The sequence below is a fragment of the Sturnus vulgaris genome, chromosome Z (genome assembly GCF_052056855.1).
Source record: "Sturnus vulgaris isolate bStuVul1 chromosome Z, bStuVul1.hap1, whole genome shotgun sequence".
Classification (NCBI taxonomy): Eukaryota; Metazoa; Chordata; class Aves; order Passeriformes; family Sturnidae; genus Sturnus; species Sturnus vulgaris.
The window spans coordinates 81,996,978-82,014,473 of NC_142283.1; the positions used below are offsets into that span (position 1 = coordinate 81,996,978).

General features: G+C 49.9%; 2 protein-coding genes and 1 long non-coding RNA gene across 3 annotated transcripts in view; 1 reads left to right on the top strand and 2 right to left on the bottom strand.

Annotated features, from left to right (window-relative positions):
* The window catches only part of LOC148219977 (ferrochelatase, mitochondrial), a 16,192-nt gene extending 6,825 nt beyond the window's left edge, over positions 1-9,367 (bottom strand). Inside the window, exons 1-10 of the mRNA XM_088156961.1 lie at positions 9,240-9,367; positions 6,907-7,012; positions 5,759-5,878; positions 5,304-5,452; positions 2,429-2,563; positions 2,090-2,196; positions 1,316-1,414; positions 1,114-1,221; positions 617-781; positions 152-211 (exon numbers count right to left, since the gene is read on the bottom strand). Coding sequence (XP_088013087.1) covers positions 152-211; positions 617-781; positions 1,114-1,221; positions 1,316-1,414; positions 2,090-2,196; positions 2,429-2,563; positions 5,304-5,452; positions 5,759-5,878; positions 6,907-7,012; positions 9,240-9,288 — 1,098 coding nt within the window. The 5' untranslated portion in view covers positions 9,289-9,367. The remainder of the gene's footprint in view (positions 1-151; positions 212-616; positions 782-1,113; positions 1,222-1,315; positions 1,415-2,089; positions 2,197-2,428; positions 2,564-5,303; positions 5,453-5,758; positions 5,879-6,906; positions 7,013-9,239) is intronic.
* A 19-nt stretch (positions 9,368-9,386) lies between these two features.
* Positions 9,387-14,663, top strand: LOC148219978 (uncharacterized). Its single transcript, XR_015799615.1, has 2 exons — positions 9,387-9,618; positions 11,558-14,663. It is a non-coding gene; the product is annotated as an uncharacterized LOC148219978 (long non-coding RNA).
* On the bottom strand, positions 10,187-17,490 carry NARS1 (asparaginyl-tRNA synthetase 1). Its single transcript, XM_014893192.2, has 15 exons — positions 17,369-17,490; positions 16,674-16,756; positions 16,424-16,489; positions 16,225-16,317; positions 15,963-16,052; positions 15,735-15,813; positions 15,248-15,318; positions 14,914-15,000; positions 13,845-14,066; positions 13,543-13,742; positions 13,248-13,383; positions 12,532-12,645; positions 11,959-12,090; positions 11,642-11,773; positions 10,187-11,509 (listed from the first exon to the last, which is right to left on the bottom strand). Exons 1-15 carry the CDS (start codon positions 17,409-17,411, stop codon positions 11,378-11,380), a joined length of 1,680 nt encoding a protein of 559 aa, XP_014748678.1. The 5' UTR covers positions 17,412-17,490; the 3' UTR covers positions 10,187-11,377.
* Between the last annotated feature and the right edge of the window lie 6 nt (positions 17,491-17,496).

Below are 17,496 nucleotides of genomic sequence, written 5' to 3' on the forward strand. Positions count from 1 at the left end.
ACACGTACACACACACACACACATTGTGGTACAATGAACCGTCTGTGCTACACAGGTTAGCTACAAGGGGTTCCAACTCAAAATATCTTAAAGACTACCTGGAACACAACACAACAGCAAACCTTTACAGCCACTGCAGCACAGCAGATACCTTGGAGAACAGTGGGTTTCCATTGAGAGACTCTGCTCTTCTGATGTTTTCAACGCCACACTGAATCAAAAATAAGGAGGAAAAAATTAAACCTGTTAATCTGATCCTTCAATGATCCTTCAAAATCTTCCCACTTCATTCAGAAGTTGCCTCAAAATGACAGCATTAAATGCAGTGTCATGGCTTTTAGTACAGCAAGAATTACTTTGAGGCGACACTGCATTTTGCAGCCAAAACATTTGTCCTTTTTTAGCAATATTTGTAATGATTTAAAGACCTAAATCTAGAAAAACAAACTCCCACCTGTTTTGTGGTTAAGCCAGTTCAGATTAATCTTTGATTTATAGGAAAATGAAGCTAATCCCAAATAATACTGCAAGAAGCAACTGTAAAGCAAATTGCAATTGGAGAAATAATAACAGAGCAGCCCTACCCAAAGAGGGACCAAACCCACAGAGCATTCACCTCGTTGGCTAAAACCTGGGCATACTCAATGTCCAGTTCATAGAGGGTTTCAATGTGGTCACTGGTAAATGCTATTGGCACCAGCAGCATGTTCTTCTTTCCCCGCTGGCACAGCCCTTTAATGGTCTCATCTGTCTGGGGACCGAGCCAAGGCATTGGCCCAACCTGCAACAGAAAAGTGGAAATAAAGGAAAAACACTCATTAAATCATTCTTACAAAGAACAGCCACGTTTCCTTAGGCAGGATGACAGACCAGGTTATGGATGGGACAGAAGCAGTTATTTTTATTTCCCTGCTTTTGGTTGGACTTCTTACTTTCCCCATTAAATGTTTAATGAAGACATACTTCTCACCATTACATCTCAAAGGAACAGAACTTGGGCTGGCCTGAACAAGACTGAAGAAAATAACTGAAAATGTAAATAAAGGTGTATTTCTTTTCAGTCCAGTAAGACTCTGCACAGGTTTTACCTGCTCAGCTTCCCTGAGCACATACCTTGGACTGCCACACCAGCCTGTAGGGATTGGAGTAATTGAGCTTCTCCATGACCCTCTGCACAGTGGCTCCCACCTCCTGAGGGTACGGATCACCACGGTTTACCACCTGCAGCAGAAACACAGCACCCCTCTGTCACCGGGGAAGCCTGGGGAAGGAGCAGAGTGCCTGGCACTCCCACAGCCTGCCCTGAGGGACTCACAGACATGGGCAGCGAGTGCGCTGAGAAGAGGATGACCACCTCTTTCCTTTTGTCTGGTGGGAACAGGTTCAGCTCCTTCTGGATGTGGTCAGCAAAGCACTGCTCAGGGAAACAGAGACAAAGATCTGAGCCAGGAGCACTGGGAGGCAGCTCTGCTCTCAGTGACCCCATGTTCTGTGCTGCCGTAAGAGCTCCCGAATTCCCCCAGTGTGCACAACACTCAGGCAGTGTGTCCCGGGAACATCACCCAGCACAGGCAGCTCCTCCCTGCCTGCCTTCAGTGATTTCTTCATCTGCTCAGCACACCACAGAAACTGCAAACCCACACCACAGGAAAAGCTCCCTGATAAAGCCTAAAGTGCCATTTCCTCTGCAAAGAAAGCAACAAGCAGGCTTCCCTTCATTGCTCTGCCACAGCAAGGAATGACTCTTTGCTGCCACAGGGGAATCTGACAAACCAGCATAATCTGTGTGTGTGCTGATCACAGACTTGCTCTGAGCAGGAATTTGGACTAATTCCCTGGAGAGGTTCCTTCCAGCCACCACCATTAGGTTAACATCACCCAGCTTTTAAAACAGCATGCACAGTGGGCACTGTCACACATTATCTTGCCAAAGCATGGGGCATGAAATAACCCTCCTCCTGTAATTTCAGACAAGGCCCAGCTCATCACACAACTAAAATGCACCCTCAGATTGAAGCCTTCCTGTTATCCTTCCTTTTTTCTATATTTTAAAAGACAAGAGATAAACCTCCAAGCCTTCAGATCACACCTGAATGAGAAGGGGATGTGTGGGCCACCGGTCAATTATGCTCCACTTCATCTTTGGCTTCTCCCCTTTCTCGTTATAGTAGCGATAAATGGCATTTAAACTGCTTCCTGAAACAGAGAATTACCAACAAAAGTTCAGCAAGCTGTCAGGTTGAACCAGCTTGGCAGCAAACTATTATCATATTTTCAAATGCTACATAATTAAAGCACAACCATAAATCAATGGAGCTGATAGTCTCCAAGGGGAACAGTTCTATCCCAGATCATACAGTGCACCAGTGTGGTCAGAGTCCAGATGGTTTCTCCACACTCACAGCTCCTGTGCCTGCCCAGGGCTCACCTGTGGTGGAGCAGCTGTACTGGGGGTACTGGGTGAAGGCAATGGCCCTCTGGATGCCATCCCTCTCCATCTCCTCGATGGCCTCCTCCGTCAGGGGATGCACGTACCGGAACCCGATGTAATACTTGTGAGGAGCTGCCAGCCCCAGCACCAGGGAGGAATGCAGCAACAGGTGAGAATTCACACTAACAAAGCATTACATGGCAAATAGACAGGAGCAGCTGGGTTGGAACTGCTGAAATAAACTGCTGATGATTTTCTGGGCAATTCTGTAAAGCACTGTCATATAAGCCCTTTCTTGGGCCAAGCAGTTTTCTGGTACCTCACTTGGCTGTGATTAGAATTTAGAAGTGATCTATATTATGGTTTATTTCTACAGGAACATCACTTGCCTGTTCCTCCTGCATTTAGCAGAGGCACGGTTCCCAGCCTGGACAGAGCCCCAGTGTCTCATGGGGCAAGTCCTGATTCTAACGACATAATGGTAAAAAAGTGTAAAAAGGTGTAACTGTGAGAAGCTAAATGAACAGCCCAATGCCCTCACAGCCCACAGCTCCAGCTGCCCTCCCTGCCCAGCACACCTGCTCCAATGGCACCCAAACCCCAAGCACCAGCACTGCTGTCTGGGGCAGCAGAGAGGTGAATCATGTGCTCTCCCGTTCTGAGTTTGGAGGGGATTTATAAAAAGCTTCATGGCTTAAACACCTAATTTTGGCAGCAATATGAGGACATCTTAGGTTCCTCCATTTTTTACCTCTAATCTTGTAGGTGTCAGCTTTGGGAGCATGGCTTGGTTAGGGGATGGGAGGCAGGCAGGACAGCTTTGCTGTTTTGGTATTTTAAGTGGAGGACAGAGGCTCTTAGGAGAACAAAAGCAAAGTTTCTTTTTCAGGGTTTCCGGGTCAGTGGCTCTGAAATAACATTTAGCAGGTTTCTGAAGGAGGCAGATGTCCCCTGCTTGGGCTCCCCTCCATACATTTAAGCAGGATTCAGAAAACAGGTTTAGTCAGCCCCAGCTCTCTGCAGGAGGCAGGAGAGCTCCCAGCTGGGAGCAGCAGCAAATAAAGACCCAACTTCAGGAGCCCTTGAGCCAGTAACCTCATTAACATCTTTGAATGGCATTAAAGACAAAAGTCTGACTAACCACAGCAGGGGCTGTAGGAGTTTAACCTGGGAAAGGACATTTTGGGAAGAACACGGCCAGCCTAGAAGCAATACCCTCACAGTGTCAGGTTTTGTTCAGGACCACGGGCAGCAAAAGAGAGGTGTTGGTGTCTGTACACAGACTGTTTATTAAGAGTAACATCCTGTCCTGCTCTTGGCTCAGACAGAGTCAGTTCCTCTCCTGGTAGCTGTGTCTTAATTTAGGATGTACAGTGTTGCTGACACACTGAGGCTTCACTTGCTGCCCAGACCCCAGATCAAGGCAAAATGGCCCTAAAATTATTTATTTTTTGCCACATTTCACATGGTACCAGCACCTCCTGCCAGTTCCTCATTAAGAGGGCTCAGCACTCCCGAAGTGTTACCTGTGAGCACACCATATTCCCAAATGCTGGCTGCAGGAATATCCAGGTGTTCCAAGCTATTCTGAAGGAACACAGTGCTCTGCAAGGTCACTTGGGGTGCTGAAGGAAATGGCTGGTAGTGCTCAGCACATTCTATTGTTAAACTGCAGCTGCTATCAAGTAAAAAAGGAAGCCTCCAAAGGGCTTATCAGGTGGGAGAGGTGCCCAGAGAAGGGTGTGACTGCACAGAGAGTGGTCACCAACAAAAGCAAGCGGGAGTGGGACACTGGGAAAAGCAGATAAACCTTCCAAGCCTTATCTGCAGAACCTGCTGCAAGCCTGACCCTTCAGGGGCTCCTGCTCCAAGAACACTCCTGCCTTGGATGGCACAGCAAGCCTCAGGCTCTGACTGCACCTGCAGGGACCACAGCTGGAACTGAGCTAGGGAGTCACATCTGAGGAGAAAGGACTGAACATCACCTGAATGAAGGCACCAGTGACACATCACATTCTGAATGGATGGAAATAAATTTGGTTCTAGCCTTCCAAGAACCCTTTTAGCAGTCCTTTTCCTCTAGCCCTTTTCTAGCCAAGCCTGAGGCACTGCCACAAAGAGCTACAAAACAGCCCTGCACGAAAGGGCATTGACAGAAGCATCTGCACCCATTTCCCATCACAGTCATGGGAAATGTCACACTCTACCAGGCACAGGGGCACAGGCTACCCCATACCAGCCAGCACTCCTTGCTGGGAGGCAATGAGCTCCAGAGAGGTTCTGTGACACAGAGAGGGGAGGGAGGCTCTATTCATGTCTGGCAAAGACAGCATGTCCCTCCACCCCAGCCAAACTGTCCAGCCTTATCTCCTGCTGTGTCCCCGGGTGGGGCTTGCTGCTATCGCTCAGCCATGTCCTGACTGCTCATCTACACAGCCTTGTCTTTCCTCCAGCTGTCCTTCCAGCCCTGAAACAGCTGCTGAGAACAGCACTCTGACCCCCTCCTCCCACACCTGCCTCAGCTGTTCACGTGAAGTACATTCCCCTTTCTTCCCATCTAAGCCTCAGCCACTTCCCTTCAGTGCAGGCTTCCTCAGGCTCAAGCAGGGCTTACAGGGCTAGGTGCAATGCCTGGCAGTGCCACACACCTTTGGACACCTGGAAATAGCACACTTAGTCTGTCTCAGTCATCTTCCCACGATCACAGGAGGGACAGAGGTGACTCCCCACGCCCAGCCTTCCACAACAACCTGAGCACCATGGTTTCCCAGCAGGGCTGAGATCCACCCCACAATGAAAACCAAGAAGGCAAAGGTGCTTTGCAAGCAGACAGAGAGCAGCAGCAGCCCGTGGGAGGCTGGGAGAGCAGTACCAGTACGAGGAGACATGCTGTCCAGCAGCTTCACCATGCCCTCTCCCTGCAGCGCCGTCCACTTTTTGATGGGGGAGCCCCCGCCGATCCTGCTGTACTGCTCCTGGATTTTGGGGGTGCGGCGCTTGGCGATGAGCGGGGCCAACTGACTGCAGCAGTGGAGAGGGACACGTTAACAGCACACCCCAAAACACCCTGGCAATCTGCAAACTACAGCAAAGCTGCAGGGTTTGTTTGTCTGTTCTATCCCACGACCCTTCCCGCTTCTCAGTCTGCAATCAAAACAGAACAACATGGCACATCAACTTCCAGAGAGTTCTAGCACTGCTTCCTGCACTGACTGCTCCCAGGATAGAGCAGTTTTAGGGAATGCTGCTCTCTACAGAAGGTAAATATCAGAGCCTACAGCTCAGACAGCAACACCCAACACCGCCTGTGCCCCAGGGGATCCTCACTTTTGAGCTGGAAGGGTCATCAGATCTCTGTCCAGGAAGAGACGCAACAGGAAATCGTGGACGTCATCCAGCCGCTCCGGGCCTCCCATGTTCAACATCAAGATCCCTGTTTTAGGTTTCCTATGGAAGCAAGAGAGATTTCAAATCCCAGTGACCCATGGCTTTTATTTTTATTTTGATGACAAAACAACCAGTTTATCCTCCTCCATTTGCCTTGTGCAAAGCCAGTTCCTATTCCAAGGTTCCGCCTGCTTATGTAAACACTTGCACTAGGAACAGGAATGGCCAGACACAGGAATCTACACTATCTTTGCTTTTTTAAAAAGTAACCCCTTTGTAACACAAACTTTAGCTGGAAACACACTGAGAGAGCTGTCTCCCAGCTGCTGGCTCTAAGGGAGGTTATAAAACAGGGTCTCAGCTGTGGAATCCAAACAAACCAAGCAGCAGCTTCTCCAGAAAACAGATGAGCCACTCACACAAGTCTTTGTCCTCATTACTGCGGGGACACATCTCCTCCAGCAGTGACAGCAGAAAGAAGCCTTTCTGCACATGAATTCATTGCAGGGCCAGTTGTGTTTGGGTTGGGTTTTTCCAGAATGGATTTTCTACCCTGGTGCAGGTCTGGCACACTGTTGTAAGGATAACATCCCACACAGCACAGCAGTACAGATGGTGATATCAGCATTTACAGAATGGCTGCTGACCACAACTCTCACCCAATTCCCCCATGGAACCTCTCACTTCCCCAGCAGAGGTTTAGATTGCACAGGGAGCTTTGCCCTCCTCTTGGTACAGACAAAGTCCTCCAGGCCTGCCCCAATGTTTCGGGACCTCAGCTTCCATTCCTTTTCTGCTGGAGTGTGTATCAAAGGCTGCTGAATAAAACCCAGGAGGCAGGAACCAGAACTTCAAATAATAATGTTAATGAATGTCCTTCCATTGCTCCCAGAGTGCCTCAGGCCTTAAGTGTGCCCTGGGCTCACGGAGCTCTGCAGGACCAAGGCTGTCCTTGCCCCTCAGCACAGAGAAGATGAGTGCAGCCAGGCAGATAAACAATCACACACACACACACATAAAGCAGACCAAGCCCCGTGGCTGCCCTGCTTCTATCAGGGAGAGGCAGCAAGCCCAGAGCCCGCACCTACCTCTCCTGGGGCTGGATGTGGGGCTTGGTGCTCTGGGTCACTGCAGCGGCCGTGGCCTGGCCCCTCCATCGCACCGGCACCCGCAGCTGGCTGCAGCTCCTGAGCCCTGCAGAGAGAGAGACAGCGCTGATAACAGCGCTGACAACCCTGCTGGGCTGAGGGGACTGCACCACCACAGCACAGATCCCTCCCCAGCACACAAACTCATCACAGCACTGAGAGCTCGGCGTTTCCTCACTCCAGCTCCAGGTCCTGGAATCACAGAAAGTCAGGAAATCTCAAGTTCTGCCTTTCTTTGAACACTACACTTACAGCTCTGCAGCAACCAAACCCCAACCCAAAGCCTTGCTAATCTGTGAGTTCTAATCATAACTGCAAAATAACAGGTGACAACAGAGCAGAAACAGGAATAAGAAACTGAGGAGTAAGTGTCAGACTGTGAACTCCTCGTGGGGTAGACACACAATGTAGGTTAGACATCTGCTCCTGTTTGTGTCAGGAACACTGAGCAGCAACTCCAGAATCCATTTACCTGGAGACCTGGGCCACCTCCTTTCTCACTGCCCAGCCAGGTGATGGCAACAAATCTGAATTTCAGCATCAGACAAAGCTTAGGCTTTTACAAGTCTGCACACATCCACTTCTCTCTCCAGCTCTCCTGGAACCTCTTTAGCTACTGGAAAGGGCTCTGAGCTCTCCCTGGATCCTTCTCCTCTCCAGGTGAACACCCCCAGCTCTCCCAGGCTGGCTCCAGAGCAGAAGGGCTCCAGCCCTGGAGCATCTCCACCTACTTATACTGGAGCCCTGCAGTTGAACACAACTAGATTATCCTTAAGGCTCCTTCCAACCCATTCCATACAATTCCATGCTGCTTACAGGCTGCCTTTTCAAAGGCACACTTCATTCTCCTCGGGAGTTCATTGTCATTACATGGTATTCGTTTAGTGCAAAAAGAGTGTGAATTGCTCACGGTGGAGAAAAAAGAAAAGGTTAAATTCTGCATGCCGGTCTCTCCGGCAATCATTCAGTGCGACATTTCCCCTGTCAGACAATGAGCAAATGCAATTGAGCCCCAATAGCACAGAGCTCCTCAGCAGCCGGCCCACCCGCTGGGAAGAGCATCTTACAGATCACAGTTCTCTAATAACCTCCTGAACAGATGATGAACGGCCTCAAAACCTGCTGAAAGCAATGGCAAAGAAACACACCCTGAAACCCAACCTCTTACTCTACGAGTGGCTGTGGATGCTGCGTCTGCATCTGCACTGACACCAAAGGCTGCAAACTAAAGAGCTTCGAGCATCGCTGATGCCTGAAAGGCTCTTTTCAAATATTTATTTTTTACTTCCAGCTCTTAGGTTATTGCTTTCTGAGGTGCTGACACTATATGCCAATTACAGAGAACAATAAAAAGGGGAGTTTCAATGGCTGCGTTGATATTTCTGCACTGTAAGAATGCATTTGGCCCAGAGGGTGCTCCCCAGGGAATGGTCACGGCCCCAAGAGCTCCAGGAGCACTGGGATAACACTCCCAGGCACAGGGTGGGATGTGCAGGGCCAGGAGGTGAATCCGTGACCAAGAGTCCCGGCCCTCTCAGGACATTCTGCTATCGCCTCACTTAAGGTGAGCTTCGTGCACATTTGCACCTGCATCCCAAAGGACACAGAGCAGAACGTGATGTGAGGATGATCCCAGCTGGACGGAACATTGGTAAAAGCGTTCTTTCATGTTTCAGAAAGGGCACGGTGGGACTCGTTTAAAACTGAATTCCACAAAGGACAAAATATATCAACCTATGGACAAGTGGCCAGAGGCTGAGGCGGGCAGGAGCAAAGGGCTCGTTGGGTGCGGAGACCCCCGAGCAGTGAGGGGCCCCTGCGGGGCGGGCGCGGAGACCCCCGAGCAGCTGAGGGGCCCCTGCGGCGTGGGCGCGGAGACCCCCGAGCAGCTGAGGGGCCCCTGCGGCGTGGGCGCGGAGACCCCCGAGCAGCTGAGGGGCCCCTGCGGCGTGGGCGCGGAGACCCCCGACCGCGAGGCTCCCGAAGCCCCCTCAGCGCACTGGCGGGAAGCCGCCATTATCCCGCGCAGACCCTCCCGCACACCCCGGTAAGCCGGCCGGCCGCACGGCCCCGCGGCGGCAGCCGCAGCAGCCCCGCCGGCCCCGGCACGGGTCAGCGTTACGAAAGGCGCCTGTCGGTCATTGTGTAACGCGGTGCCGGCGGTGTCGGCGCGCTCCCGCGCGCGCAGCGCCCGCGGTGTCCGGGCAGCCCTCAGGCCGCCCGTCGCCCCCGGTCCCCCGTTCCCGCCATCGCGGCGGCATCCCCACACTCACAGTGACGCCCGGCAGCGGCGGCGGCAGCAGCCATCTTGGCCGCCCGCATTCCCTCAGACAGCCCCGCTACCGCCCCTCACGTTACACCGCCCCCGGCACCGCCCCGGCATGGCTCCGGCACCGCCCCGGCACAGTAAGCGGGGCGGTCCGAGGATAGCAGGCGGTGGTCCCGAGGCGGGTGGTCCCCTAAGTGAAAGTGAGGATAAGGAGAGATCCAAGTTCTGATTGCACATTTTCTTCTCTTCTGCAGGCTTGTTTTCCCTTTCTAATAAAAATAAAAATACAGGTTCTCTCGTGTTCCAAGCAGCTGGAGCATCTTTCCCGGATCCCGCCCCACCTCTCTCCACCAGCTGCCGAGGGAATTGCACAGCAGTCTCTGGTAAGTTCCACAGCATCATCCTTCATCCGGTCACCTTTTAAGCTCCTTATCTGATCTGCCTCTTCTATGAGCACTTCTTAAGTCCTCAGTCCTTCCTCTAGCAGCTCCCCTGATAAGGAAGCCTTTAACTTTGACAAAGTAGCTCAGCCCTGTCAGGTTTAAGGACTGAAAACTCATCCCAAACAAGGGATGTTTTTCTAGAAGTATATTTTCCCGACTCTTCTCCCTTCCCATCACTTCAGGCACTAAAGGGAAAGTATTCAATAAAGTCTTTACCGGTGCCAGAAGTTCCAAGCTGCTCCCCCCAGCACTGCTACCTCGGCTATCTTAGCACCACATTGACTCTCTCCAGGACGTTTCACTGGGCAGCTGAGGTGGTCCCTCCAAATCAGAAAAAATCATGCTTTAAAGTTAATGGGGATGTTGTTTAAAAGGGGGGGGGAAATCTCATGCCAGTTCTTGGGATATGTTTACTGCACTTGAAAAATTCCCTTTTCCTGGGTTTTTGTCTACACTGTATCAGTAATAGGAACAGGTGTTAATGTCAAGTACTGTCTTGCACACCAGCTTCTGTTGCCATAATTTATTGGTTGCTGATTTAGACCAGTTTATATAACATGCAAGATGAAGAAAACCAATCACTTATTACAAAAATACGGGTATCCACAGCTCAGCAATTCCAGGAGTGAATGGCAAGTCCAGCTCAAGTCTCAGTGCAGGTGGCAAACGATACACCTACCTTTTTTCTCTCTCTGGTAAAGGAATTGCTTTGTGACTAGAAATGATACAGGTGACTCAACACATGAAGTATTTCATTATCCCTATTTGATAAGTTGATTACAGCCAGGGAAGCTGCTCTGCTGCAGTAGCACAAGGAAACAGGGAGCTGCTCCATGAACACACCTCAGTGTGACATGGGAAAGCACTGCTGGGACTACAGTCTGAAAATCCAACGTGTTTCAGTTACCATTCCTCTGGGTCCCAGTCAGCCATTTCTGGCTGCAAACAGGGAGTAAAAAGCACCAGAACCCCCCATGGCTAGGAGCCATCAGACAAGTCCAGCTGGGTGTGCACGGGCCCACAGCAGCGCTTGGGAAAGGGAGCAAAGCCTGCCTCACCAGCAGCCTCAGCACTGCTGAGCAATAAATAATCTGAAAAAACCCCAAAGCCCCAGACCCTACCCACCTCTCTCACAGCGGAATTCTGTGTGCTGCACTACACACCTTGCTACTGAATCAACCCAGAGAACCCCCCTTAAAATCAGCAGGAACTAAAAACGTGCAGTGCTCATTTTTATCTTTTGCTCATGTCTCTCCATACCATTCTCACAGGGCACCCTTAGGGAATTTCAAGAGCTTGAACTCCTGACTTCCCCAACAAGAAACCCCAGGAGAAAAGAGATTAAAGTTAGAGCAAATTTAAAACAAAATGATCAAATGCCCAGCATATTTTAAGTCACAAAAATTAAAAGCAGAATTGTATCTTGTTTTTTAAATGACAACTTATCAGAATCTTTGTTTTGTGATGACTCAAGAGCATAAATGCACCTAAACAATTTTTCTAAGGCTTTTTCCAGTTAATGACTAGCACTTTTGTTTTAAAAAAGAGGTTTTGGTATTTTTCACATCCTAAATTGGTATTTGAATTAGCAACAGGTTGCAGGAAGTCTTGTTGTCAGACAGGCTGTAGTGTAGCAGCAAGTATCACTCTTTCCCAAGCATCAGCTGCTCAGTTTTCCAGGAATTCTTCCCAAGGATGGCTAAGGTTTGCAGCGTTGCACAAAGCGTGGATAGAGACAGACATCTCGGATATGGTGTCTGTTCAGAATCCAGGTCAGGAACCGCTCCAATCCCAAACCGTATCCTCCATGAGGGCACGTACCATATTTCCTCTGTGAAATTCAGGGAGGGGATATTACACATTTTCTTTTAATTTATAGCTGCAATAATACCAAACCAACTAGCCAAGGCCAAGAGGGGAGAAGGCCCCGCTCTAGCGTCAGCCCAGCAGCCCGTGTACTGACCTGATCCGTGTACCAGTAGTACGGCGTGGGATCGATGCCCTCCCTCTTGTAGCCCTCGAGCAGCTCCTCACTGTCCCAAATGCGCATGGAACCGCCAACGATCTCACCCACGTTGGGCATCAGCACATCCACCTGCAATGCACCACAGCACGTCCCACTCAGAGCAACACTGCAGCAGGGGAGCACTGACTGCCAGCCAGCCATGCTCAGGCACCCAGGACAAAACCTGGCAAAGATTCTCCAAGGAGCTTCCTGCAGCACTCGTTCTTTCCAAGGTCCCCATACTCCAAGCTACCCCAGCAGGTAATACAACTCACAGACTCGGTGAGGCGCGAGTCGTCGCTGCAGCGCTGCATGTAGAAAGACTTGATCTCTGCAGGGAACCGGCACAGCAGGATGGGCTCGTTAATGGTGTCTGTCATCAGCCTCTCGGGAGCTTCAGGAATATCCTACGGTTAGAGGAGGCTTTAGTAAGACTCAGCACCAAAACTACTCTATACAACAAGGCCCACATGAAGTGGGCATAAAACAAAGAGAGCACATGTCCACGCTTTCATCCTGAGTTACCTTAAATTCTTAAAGCAAACTTATTTTAGAAGATATAAAAACCCACATGTCTGGCGGAAAAAAAAAATCTGTTCAATTAAAATCTAAGTCTCCGCAGTATATGAGACAGAAAGCCGAGGAGGAAAAAAATTCTGGCTATGCTGTCAAGTTCTCCTGAGCTCCTTCAAACTGAAGCTGGAGAAGTGTGGCCAGGGAACTGATGACAGGTGACAACACAGGTCTTTATCCCAATGCTGAAGGACATCAGGTCAAATCCCAACCCACAGCTGCATTTCTACATGGATTACATGGAATACATTACCCTACCAGCCAGCAGGGCATACCTCCCCAAACTCATAGTAAGTGCCATCTTCCTTCTTCACATCATGTTCCTTCAGCCACTCGATGGCTTCAGCATAGTTCATGCGCCGGAAGGGACGTTTAGGGGGCTGGAAACCCTGTGGATAAGAGCAAAGACAAGTGGAGGAGCACCACTTTAAAAGAGATACTTTTCCAGATGATCAGCACATCCACGACCCTTTCCAGCTCACACATCATCAAATTATCACTTAAACGAACAAATCAAACTCAGCACTACAAAGCTAGAACCAAACACAACCATGTGAAGCCCAGTAAATCTCATAGATCACTTTGGAGGAAAGATAAGGAAGCATTTCCAGAGCTTTAGGGCTCCATGTGCCATGAGAGGAACTGAAACACCACTTGTTTCATTGCTCCCTCATGCTCCATCAGCAAGCACCAGCTGGTTGATATCCCATTTCTGGGATGGAGGTTTTTATTCCACGGGCACAACACCCACTTCCATAAATCCTGGCACGCTGTTGGCTTCTGGAGCACACTAGCAATGAACATCTTCCCCCACAGTTCCCTGCTTTGGTCATTACCAGTCTTGCAGATTTCTCATTCTTATGTTTAATATTCTTCTTATCATTACAAATAGTAAGTAAGCTCACTGCCATGCCCTGCATCTCCCAAAGGAAGGTGCTGAGTAGGAAAGGCTTAAGATGCTATTTTCTTGGCCGTTCCCATTGCTGCATACCGGGTTGAGGTCGTACAGTAAGTTCGCTGCAGGTGACTTCAAGACTCTGTCTACAACATCACACACCAAGTTCTCCAGACGGTCCAACAAATCCTCAAAACTTATAAAAGGACATTCAGCTTCAATGTGAGTGTACCTGAAACAGAGCCACACCATGGCAAAGTCACATACAAGCAACACATCTTTAGCTATGAAACAAACTCATTAAAAAACCACACACTTTTTGACTCCTTTTTACTCCCACACTGTAAAGGAAATCAAGCTTTTATTAAGAAACAAGGACAACTGTGCATACTCTGCCAAGTGCCTGCGGGTCCGGGACTGCTCAGCTCTGTAGGACTGCGCAATACAGAAGACATCTCCCAGAGCTGGCAGGCAGGTCTCCAGGTAGAGCTGCGAGGACTGGGTCAGGTATGCCTCTTCACCAAAGTAATCCAGCTTGAACAGGGTGGAGCCTCCCTCCACCTGTGTCTGCACTAAGGTTGGTGGTGTGACCTGTAGGAGAACAGGGCTGTCACTGCCTGAGTGAAGAACTGAGGACTTGGACAAGTCAGGGCACTAGAGCAGTCACCTGCTGACCAGGGAACACACACTTACTTCATAGTATCCGTTGGCAAAGAAGTGATCCCTGAAGGCCTGCACAGCCATGGAGCGCACCTTGAAGATTTTGGACATGTTCTCGCCTCGAATCATCATGTGCCTGTTGTTGAGCTGCACATCCACCTCCGAGTCCTCGTTGAGCAAATTGTCAGCCCCTCCTGCAGGGGCCAGGCCAATGAGCTCCCAGTAATCGCAGCTCAGCTCGTGGCCTCCCGGAGCCTGCAGTGGGAGAGAAACAAACACTGGGGAAAAGTCCACTCGATGCCCCTTGGATGTCTTTTCACAAGGGCTTGGAATGATGGGAAAAGGGGAATGACTTGTCATGGACAGAGGGCAGGGTAGATGGGATATGAGGATTAAATCCTTCCCTGAGAATGTGGTGAGGCCCTGGTACAGGCTGCTCCAAGAAGCTGTGGCTGCCTCACCCCTGGAAGTGTCCAAGGCTGGGTTGGACAGGGCTTGGAGCAACGTGGGATAGTGGGAGATGTCCCTGCCCATGGCAGGGGGTGGCACTATATGGATGAGCTATATGGTCTCCCACCCCAAATAGTCTGAGTTCTGCTCTCATCAGCTCCCCCGTGTGGGTCACAGCTGCCTTCCACCCCTGACAAATGGCATTTTTAATTCAATCACAGCGTTTTCAGGGTAGAAATGCAAATTTTCAAAGGCTAACACACAGATTTTTACCAAAATGTAATAGTGGGGGTTCACATTAGCCTCACCTTGGGTCGATCCTACAAACATATCTCAGTAAAAGAGATGTGAAAAAATTCTTAGCCTCACAAAATAAAAACTGAATAAACCTGTTAAGCAAAATGAAGCCATGTCATTTAGTTAACATGCTCTCCACGTTATACTCTAGGAATTGTCTATGGGTGGAAAATAGTTTCAGGCAGAAATGGAACAGTCACACAGTTCACCTGTCTCACACTGAACACTGGGTGACAGCACAGCTTTGGGAGCTTTGTTCTTTCCCTAGTCCTAATTCCTTGCACCTCTGCTTGTGCCCCCCTCAGCATACCAAAGACCCGTGAGGGAGGAGGAGAAGCCTGAGGAGCTCCTGTACCTGCTTGCCCTGGGGCAGGAGGTTCAGTGTGCCGTACACCACCACGCTGCTCTCTGTGGACAGCACCAGCCCATTGTAGCACTGGCACTGCAGCGAGACACAAAGGCACAGGTGAGCAAAGTTTTATTGCTACCTTTCCTATGGCATCACAGATTAGCACACAGTCACTTCTGAACAGCTCTCACACTGACAAACTGCATGGGAGGACATACAATTTAACAGTAGCACAACTGAGTCAGTAGGTTGAGAACTAAACAACATCTACTACATAAGAGAACACCAGATGAGGTATGAACTCTTATATTAATGACAGAACTGAATCATCACAACTTACCAGCTCATCAGAAAGGACACACTGAAGAAACCCTGTGCCATCTCTCAAGACAATAAACATCAGATTTTTCCCTAGTTCAAAAGAAAATGAATTTGGTTTCACTGTGAGCAGGTGCTGGTTATCTCCTCATTTGGCAGGGTTAGCTTACAACAGAACAAGTTGAGGAAATTCCGAAGGACTAGCCTCCAAACTGAAAATCCTGTAGGATTTGAACTAATAATAATAATAATAAATAATAATATACACTAATATATGATATATCTATTATATAGATATATATAATAATAATAACTAAAAATATCTGTAGGTGACCACATAAGGGGGAACTGCCAGTGTTGCAGTGACCATTGAGATCAACCAAAGAGGGCACCTAACTGGTTTAAAAAGGTGAGACCAGGTGCTGTCAGGCTCATTCTGTGTCTACATTCTGAAGGCCACTGCACTTGTTCTATCTCCCTGCATGGGCTCAGCAATGCTCGTGCTTTACCTTGCCTCCGTAACCTGTGGATCCAGCCAAAAATCTTCACCCTCTGCCCTCTGTAAGCCTCCAGAGCATCGATCTTCACCTGTGAGGCAGGGAATAAAAGGCATTCAATAGGGGAATGGTTCACCACCTCCTAGAGCTCATGCAGACCCCACCCTAGAGCAGCACAATGTCTGTGCTGACCAGATGCCCTAGCACAGACCATCTGCCAAGGCACGGGATCCTACTCACACACTTGGGCTCTGGAAGGCTGGGATCATTCTTGATAACAACCTTCTTCGCTTCCTCCAAGTTCTTCTCTCTTCTCAAGAGATCTTCTGCCTGGTTTGAAATAAATTACTTATTAAATAGCTGTAACCAGTCCAGTTGTAAATAACACATGAAACAACAGCACCAGTGAGGAAAACCTGCAGCTTTTTTGGAGGGGCAGGAATGATGATGACACTGTAATGTTTTTGGAAAGCAATGGTGTTCTGCTCCTTCTGCAGCCTACCTCCTTCTTCTCCTTAGCTTCATTTTTCATCTGCTCCCTGTGCCATAGCTTTTTGACATTCTTCATCTGTGATTTGGAAATGATGGCCCATCTCTAGAGAATTCAAGACAGAGCAAAAGACAGCAGATTACATTGTGTCCCTTCACACCAAGGAGCAGTAAAATAATTCACACTAGGAAACCCTTCAATGCCACAGCACCTCGTTTTCTTTTTGGGAATCCACATAAATTGTAGGAAATGGCTCTTTTCCTGCTGTCATCAATGCCTGAAAAGGGGGAGAAAATAAATGAAATTAACCAAAATGATCCTTACAGAGCCTGAGCAGGCACCTTGCTCCTGCTCAGGTTGCAAAAACAGGTATGAAACTCACATTTTAAAATACAAGGGCCATCACTTGCCCCAGAACACATTCCACACTGCCAACCAAAGCAGGTGTTTTCCACACTCACCTTCAACACGGTCTTGAATGGTTTCTTTTGCGTCCCATCACCAGTGGAGTCATTGCCCTCTCGTTCAGACACATACAGCTCTTCTGGGATATATGATAAATAGGGACAATTACTCAAAAAACATTATGAGGAAGAAAATGGAGACACATGGATGTGTCCCTGCTCACTGCAGAGGGCTGGATGAGGTAACCTTTAAAGGCCTGTTCCAACCCAACCCTTTCTATTATACCAAATCTTGATGGTTATCAGCAGTGATAAACCTTCGAAGGCACCGGCTGCTCAGCCGGGGAAAGAATTATTTCATACATTTCACTTTAAAAATCAATCCATGCAATGCGTTCGCTAAAATCTCAAGGGCTCCCGAGGTACCGAACCCTGGGAAGCCATACTGGCTGCACACCGGGAACCAGAAGGAGCAGCCCCTCACGGGAACAGCTTTGTGCAGGTGAGCAGGGAGATGGGGCCTGGGACCAGCCAACGCCGGAACCGAAATGACAAGCGATGGGTCCTCCCGTGCCTGGGGAGGGCCCGGCCCGGCCCAGCGCTGTGGCCGCTCCCGGTGCACCCCGCCGCCGCAGCGCTGCCGGGCCCGGCCCCGCACGGCCCCCCGGGGTACCGGCATCACCGGGGGAGTGCGGGGATGAGGGGGACACGGGGGGGGGCCGGGGTGCGGGGGTCAGGCCCCGGGCTCTCACCGAGGGCCAGCGCCGCCGTCCTGCCCAGCACGTCCCCCGCCATGGCCGCGGCGCAGGAAGTGCATCACGGGCGGGCTGAGCCAACCCGCCGCTGCCTTGCGTCAGCCAGCCCGCCTGCTCCGCCCTTC

Bases quoted from the DNA above. Each gene is read 5' to 3' on its own strand.
- NARS1 (XM_014893192.2), bottom strand. From the start codon at position 17,411: ATGGCGGGGGACGTGCTGGGCAGGACGGCGGCGCTGGCCCTCG. The intron at 16,490-16,673 runs GTGAGTGTGGAA...CCCCCTTTTCAG, and splicing joins CATTCAAGACCGTGTTGAAG to GCATTGATGACAGCAGGAAA. The intron at 15,319-15,734 runs GTAAAGCACGAG...CTTTTGAACTAG, and splicing joins CCACAGGTTACGGAGGCAAG to GGAAAAATCTGATGTTTATT.